This window comes from Puma concolor, chromosome B2 (genome assembly GCF_028749965.1).
Source record: "Puma concolor isolate L17-30 chromosome B2, mPumCon1.1.hap2, whole genome shotgun sequence".
Classification (NCBI taxonomy): domain Eukaryota; kingdom Metazoa; phylum Chordata; class Mammalia; order Carnivora; family Felidae; genus Puma; species Puma concolor.
In genome coordinates this window covers 2,168,978-2,176,488 of record NC_141671.1, presented here as the reverse complement: position 1 = coordinate 2,176,488, position 7,511 = coordinate 2,168,978, and the positions used below count along the sequence as shown (strand labels likewise).

The 7,511-nt window shown below is 44.1% G+C and overlaps 1 protein-coding gene across 1 annotated transcript; it reads left to right on the top strand.

The window, feature by feature from the left end:
• The first annotated feature begins 1,705 nt into the window (after positions 1-1,705).
• ZNF165 (zinc finger protein 165) lies at positions 1,706-5,446 on the top strand. Its single transcript, XM_025916972.2, has 3 exons — positions 1,706-2,199; positions 2,485-2,620; positions 4,462-5,446. Exons 1-3 carry the CDS (start codon positions 1,789-1,791, stop codon positions 5,364-5,366), a joined length of 1,452 nt encoding a protein of 483 aa, XP_025772757.2. The 5' UTR covers positions 1,706-1,788; the 3' UTR covers positions 5,367-5,446.
• The last annotated feature ends 2,065 nt before the right edge of the window (positions 5,447-7,511 follow it).

Sequence of the window (7,511 nt, the reverse complement as noted above, 5' to 3'; positions counted from 1 at the left end):
ACGTTTAGTAGAGGATCTGAAAGATTGATATTTGCATTCTGCTCTCGTAGTCTATTGCTTCACAGCTAAATTCCTGTTACTCAGTTTTTCAGTTCAGAAACCAGTCCCAGTTCAGAGACCATTCCCGTGTGCTGACTTGAGGAACTGGTATTTAATAACAAGACTCATGGAAGATGGATAAGCAAGTCATGATGCAGGCTTATTATATTTAATTTTATTGTCCAAGATATGGACAGAGCCAGGAACTAGGAAGGTAGAGAAGGAACTGTTGGGATAAAACAAACCTATTTGAGACCTTTGGGGAAGGAAATAGTTAACATTGATTGAAACAGCCTGTTGACTAACTTGGATTTAAAGAAAATATAATAGGGGCACCTGGGTGGCGCAGTCGGTTAAGCGTCCGACTTCAGCCAGGTCACGATCTCGCGGTCCGTGAGTTCGAGCCCCGCGTCAGGCTCTGGGCTGATGGCTCAGAGCCTGGAGCCTGTTTCCGATTCTGTGTCTCCCTCTCTCTCTGCCCCTCCCCCGTTCATGCTCTGTCTCTCTCTGTCCCAAAAATAAATAAACGTTGAAAAAAAAATTAAAAAAAAAAAAACAAAACTGGAGATATGAAGCTTTAAAAAAAAATAAAATAAAATAAATAAAGAAAATATAATAAAATAAAAAATAATAACGAACATAAATTTAAAAAATAAAAGACATGGTTACCTCTGGCTCTCAAGACAAGTTGCCCTGGGGTGCCCAGCTGGCTCAGTCAATGGAGCATGCAACTCTTGGTCTCAGGTTTGTGAGTTCAAGCCCTGCATTCAGTGCAGAGGTTACTTAAAATCTTAAAAAAAAGAAAGAAAAATTTGCCCTTATTATTTAACAGATTTATAAGTAATCCTAGTTCCAGATTTTGAATTGATAATTATCATTCCAAGCTTGTATTTTCCTTACACTTGTATGAGCACAAGTGTGGCCTCTGTTTCTCTTTCCATATTGCAGTCTATCCCAGAAATGAACAACATATTAATTAATCTCCATAAACAGTATTTTTCAGGTCTTTGTGCTCAGAAGCCTCCCTTAGCTCCCCAGTGTCTAAAAAGTAAATTCTGAATTCCAGATCTTGACATTTGAGGCTTTCTACAGGAGGGCCTTTGCCTCTGTGATATCCTTATACAAACTTGCTGAACTTTTTGCTTTCCCGCTTCCGTGATCCTACCATTAGCCACTTGTTCAGGCCATTTCCTTGCTTGTAATTTCCTATTTTTCTCTCTCCCACATCCTTTCAAAATCCTTTCCATTCTTCAGAAGTTAGTTTCTGAATTAAGCTTTCCCATCCATTACAAACGACTAGGCTCTCTTGAATCTCCCAACTTCATGAAGCACTTTGTCATTGTACTGTGCTGATCCTTTTTGGTCTTTCTGACTTACATATAATCTAATTGCGTGTGGCATGTTAACATGTAGCATCAGCTTAAAGTTATAAGTTTTATGTTTATTGTTTCTACTTTAAAGTATTTTGTTTTTAAATTTAAATTTTGGCTACTGTGAGGTAGAAATCAGGGAACTGTTGTACTCCACAGAGCAGGTATTTCAGTGGTTGTACAATGCTAAATGCCCAGTACACTTCTGTATAATGGGAAATGACAATTTCTGCGATGTGATCTTTAATCTTCATAGACAGTAATAGCTATTTTATAAATAAAAAGATACTTTTGTTTTTATTTTAGAAGAGCTCTCAAAACTAAATAGGACGCCGCACAAAGCAAAAGTGGATTTTGTGGGAATACATTTCATCCCAGGATGACGACAGAATCAAAGAAAACTACAGCTCAGAACCTTCAGGAGAATGCAGGACTTCTGATAGTGAAGATAGAAGAGGAAGATTTCGTCTGGAGGCAGGACACTTGCTTCCAGAGAAGCGATGCCCTCAGGCAGGAGCTCTGCCGACAGCTTTTCAGGAAGTTCTGCTACCAGGATTCCCCTGGACCCCGTGAGGCCCTGAGCCGGCTCCGGGAGCTCTGCCATCAGTGGCTGCGGCCCGAGATGCACAGCAAGGAGCAGATCCTGGAGCTGCTGGTGCTGGAGCAGTTCCTGACCATCCTGCCCGCCGAGCTCCAGGCCTGGGTGAGGGAGCACCGCCCGGAGAGTGGGGAGGAGGCAGTGACAGTACTGGAAGATCTCGAGAGAGGCGCTGATGACTCAGTAGTCCAGGTACGCAGGGGACAGGAGATCTAAGGCCTCCAGAGAGCTGGATCACACAGTGGGAGGAAAGGGTCTGAGAGTGAACACCCCAATGAAACCTGCAGGGGCTCTTCCTTCAGCATTTATGTCTCCTTTCCACTCCAGCTGGTGCTGTGCCACATTTCACAGTTGAGTCGTACTTAATCCATCCTTCTGCAGTTTTGTATTCCTGTGGGAGGTTCTCTTTGTGTTTGGAAGATGTTCAGTTCCAACAGAGATTCTCTCACAAGCCCAAATATACTTTATTTTTCTCAGGTTCCAGTCCTTGCACATGGGCAAGAAATATTCAGGGGAAAGGTGGTGCCTCCTGGACCGGCACTCAGTGCCCAGTTTCAGCCAGTGGACCCCAAGTCCCTTCATGATTCTTCAGCATCCCTTGTGCTGGACTATGGTAAGGAGCAGTATTACACACATTTCATGTCACTGAAGGAGTGGGGCTGTGAATTTGCCTTCTCAGAATAGTCTCAGTCACTACAGGTGGTCTTTCCTTTATTACCCCATGAGAAGTACCGAACTCTTTCCCTGTATGCCGTTGGCCAATTAAACACACACACACACACACACACACACACCACCCAGAATTTGGTTCCTTATCAAGCATATTAACATTCTCCTATTTGTACTTTATCCAGAATATTTCCAAAACACAGGATACTTTTATGAGTAAATTAAAGAAAAAAATGAATGAGAAAATGTCAGAGAATGAGTAAAGAAGCAAAAGAATAAGAGGAAGAAACGCATCAAGAGAAATAAAACATGTTAGTAGAGAAGCATATATAATGATAGAGAAGCAGATACATAATGATATACTCAGAAATGGAATATAATTCAGATGCATACAAGATCCACACTCTTATCTTTTTTATTGTACTTTTGGTCTTACAAAGCTTTCACGTTTTTATAGGAAGTGGGCCATATTTCTGGTGACCACCTCCATGGAATACTCATCACTGTTCTAAAACTCCTCTGTTTAAAAATTTTTTTAAGTTTATTTTTATTTATTTTTGAGATAAAGAGAGCAAGTGGGGGGAGAGGTAGAGAGAGAGGGAGACAGAATCCCAGGCAGGCTCCGCACTGTCAGGGCAGAGCCTGACATGGGACTTGAACTCACAAACTGTGAAATCATGACTTGAGCCGAGATCAACAGTCTGATGCTTAACTGACCGAGCCACCCAGGCACTCCTAAAACTCATCTGTTTAAGAAGTTCATGGATTCAGTATCACTTTAGGTATGAGTGGTCTCAAAAATAAAGAGTAAGTTACAGTCCATTTTTTAAAAAATACCTAAATTCTGCTTTCACGTTTGTTCTGGAAACATTTCCATCCATCCTATGCAAAATCACAACATTTCCCCCATGCTAAGACCAGCACTGCCTAACCACCTTTCCTATCATAGCATATTCTAGACAAAACAAACCCAACAACAAAGACAAGATGCATAATACAGAGTCATAAGCACAGTATAAATTTGTGAGCCACAGGCAGGAATTGTGAGGACTAGATCATAAATGGATTCTGGAAACCAGGCGGAAGAATTCATGTAAGTTGTGGAGGAAAGAGGGTGAAAGTTTCTGAGTAAGGTATAGGAGGTGACAGGGTTTTAAGGACAGCTAATGTGGTGAGGACATTCAAAGTGATTAGCAGCTCAGAGTCAAAACAGCAGGAGGCTGTGACAATCCCCTAGATAAAAAGTAGTCATAAGGAACATGGTAGCAGAAATGTGAAGAAGGGGATGTATTCAGGAGATATGTAGCAGAAAGTGGTTACAGAATTTGGTTAGCCATGGCAGATGAAGAAATGGGTGGATGGATAGATGGATGGAGGTTTTCCCCTCTGCATGCATTCTGCCTTCTTTGACCAGTTTTTCTCCCTTGTGCCCTTCAACCCTTTCATTTGAAAGGCCACATCTGAATTTTTAATTTTTTTAAGTTTATTTATTTTGAGAGAGAGACCACACACACACACGAGTGAGGGAAGGGCGGAGAGAGAGAATCCCAAGTAGGCTCTGCGCTGTCAGCACAGAGCCCGATGGAGGGCTCAAACTCACCAACCATGAGATCATGACCTGAGCCAAAACCAAGAGTCAGATGCTCAACCGACTGAACCACCCAGGCCCCCCTGAAAAGTCACATTTTTAGAGTAACCAAGTGAAGTACCAATATGTAATAGTGTTGAGTATTTCTTCCAACTCAGCAAATAGATGTTTACCACTTTCTCTTTGCGTTATTTTAGATAATGAGAGTGAAAACAATGGATCCATGCCGAAGTTGGACATTTATGAAAAAATGGAATCACAGAGAATTCTATCAGGAAGAATTTCAGAATTCATGTCAGAAGGATCTGCTGAGCCTCAAGACATCTGCAAGTCTACAGACAGGTTAAAGAGGCAATGGGAAAAAGAATCAGGGGGGTCTCAGAGACCATCATCTGCTCAGGATGGAAGTTTTAGTAAAATCCTTACCCACAAAAATACACTTACAGGTGAAATAAGCCATGATGGATGTGACAGAAGCTTAAACCTGAATTCAAGTGAATTTACACACCAGAAATCTCATAAACATAGTACCTATGACCAAAGTTTCAAATGGAATTCAGATTTTATTAAGCATCAAAAAATTTATGCTGGAGAAAAAATTCACCAATATGGAAAATCTCTCAAGAGCCCAAACCTTATTAAACATGCAGCAATTTTTAGTGGGGAGAAAACCCACCAGTGTAATGAATGTGGGAAAGCTTTCAGACACAGCTCAAAGCTTATTAGGCATCAGAGAATCCACACTGGAGAGAGGCCCTATGAATGTAATGAGTGTGGGAAAGGCTTTGGGGGCAGCTCAGATCTTACTAGGCACCAGAGAATTCACACTGGGGAAAGACCCTTCAAATGCAAAGAATGTGGACGAGCATTCAGCCTGAACTCACATCTCATCCTGCATCAGAGAATTCACACCAGAGAGAAACCCTATGAATGTAGTGAATGTGGGAAAACCTTCAGAGTGAGCTCACACCTCATTCGACACCTGAGAATCCACACTGGAGAGAAACCCTATGAATGCAGTGAGTGTGGGAGAGCCTTCAGTCAGAGTTCACACCTTCGTCAACACCAAAGAATTCACAAGAGGGAAAACCTGATAATGTAAAGAACTTAAATTTTTATGGAAGTGCTAAAGAAAGAGCAAAACATGAAAAACGTTGAATAAAAAATATTGAGTGAGACAAATGACTGAAAGACCAGTGTCTCTTTTCTCTCGTTCTCTGATTTGCTGTCCTCCATATGATCTTTACTGTGTGTGTGCTTTCTGTGAAACAGGATTTGCCTCTTCCCCCACTGACTGCTAAAGTCAAACCAGAAGGGCAGAATTTGGAGGCTGATAAGTAGGTTAGTCTGTGGCAGTGGGGGTGGAGGAAAAAGGGACTCTGTTGGGAAGTAACCGTGATTACTGCGTGGAGGGGAGAAGATTCAGGTAAAGAGGCTGATCATCAACACTAGTTAATGATCCGCCACAAGAGGAGGTGGGCTAAGCCCTGAAGTGGAAATAGCCTGAGCAACACACAACAATGCTTTCAGAACATTCCTTTAAATAAAGGCACAACAGGGGCGCCTGGGTGGCGCAGTCGGTTAAGCGTCCGACTTCAGCCGGGTCACGATCTCGCGGTCCGTGAGTTCGAGCCCCGCGTCGGGCTCTGGGCTGATGGCTCAGAACCTGGAGCCTGTTTCCGATTCTGTGTCTCCCTCTCTCTCTCTGCCCCTCCCCCGTCCATGCTCTGTCTCTCTCTGTCCCAAAAATAAAAATAAACGTTGAAAAAAAAAAATTTTTTTTTTAAAAATAAATAAATAAATAAAGGCACAACAAAACTGAATTAGTCATGCCAGGGGCACCTGGGTGGGTCAGTTGGTTAGGAGACAGTCTTCGTTTTGGCTTGGGTCATCATCTCAGTTTGTGAGTTCAAGCCCCACGTCGGGCTCTGTGATGGCAGTGTGGAGCCTGCTTGGTATTCTCTCTCTCCCTCTTTGCCCCTGCCCCACTTGTGCTTTTCTCTCTCAAAATAAAAAATAAACAACAAAAAAAAAGGAAAGAAAGTCATGCCAAACAAGAGGACCTACACAATGGTAGCATTACAATCTGTAGACCAAAATCTGTGTCCAGAGGTCTTGCCAGGAGGTAAACCAGGAGAGCCTCCAAGGCAAGAGGCCAGAATCCAGAGATTCAAACAAGACAGGAGAGGAGAAATAAACTGGGCAGGAGCTGGGGTAGGGAAAGGTGGTCAAATTGAACTGAAACGAGTTTGGCGAGACAGTAACATACCTAGGATCTTCCTGCCCCATATGCGCGGGGGGGGGGTGGGTTGGGGGGGGGTTGTCAGGGCACCTCCCTGGGGTGAACGTACCAAGACTGCAGTTCTGGGCAGCTCTCTTGACACAAGGAGGGTCTCCGGCTACTGACAATTGTGGAAGAGGGCTGAGGGAATCCGCACTGGCTGCTCTTCTCTCCAGAAAAGACCGGGTAGAGAGAGTTGACATCACAGAGTGGAGACAAGAATCCAACAAGTAGGAACTCCACCAGTGATTTCAGGACACTAAGGCAAATCTGGCTAGATTTCTTTTACCTGCTTGACGAGGCACATTTTCCCTAATGGGATAAAAACGATATAAGGCTTTAACATCCCATTGCATGCATGAGGTCTTTATGTGAAAACTCTAGCAAAACACGTCCTTTGTAGAATTATGATAATCTAATGTACAAAATCTTCCACGAATAAATAGGCTTCATAACAAATGACTTAGCATTTGTTTCTCAATTACCTTGAATTAGAAATGTCCTGATGGGATCTCAGTAACCCAATACCTGTACTGGGGGTGTTTTGTTTTGACTACTGAACGCAGAGTTTCTTTTCTGCAGGCGCTGTGTACCGCAGCCCACGGCGTGACAAGAGCTGTACCTCTCCCCCGCTCCGGGCTGGAGGAAACCGAGCCGGGGAGCGTCCTGCCCCAAAGCTCCCGGCGTGCGGGAACCGGGGCGCAAACACACGCGCTGTTGCGGGGCTCGGTCTCAGCCCCTGACCTTGATCACGTGACTGACAGTATCACCGCGGGACGGGGCACCCGAAGCTTTAAAGTAGGGGGCAGGGGCGCGAGCATCTTCAACCTTCCAGAAGGACAACGACCACAAGACCCTCAAATTCGCGGCACCGCCCCTCGGGGCCGCGCGAGGCCACCACCGAGAGGAACGTGTCCCAGAGAGGCCGAGAGGGGGGCTGCGACCCTCGGGGCCGCGCGAGGTTTC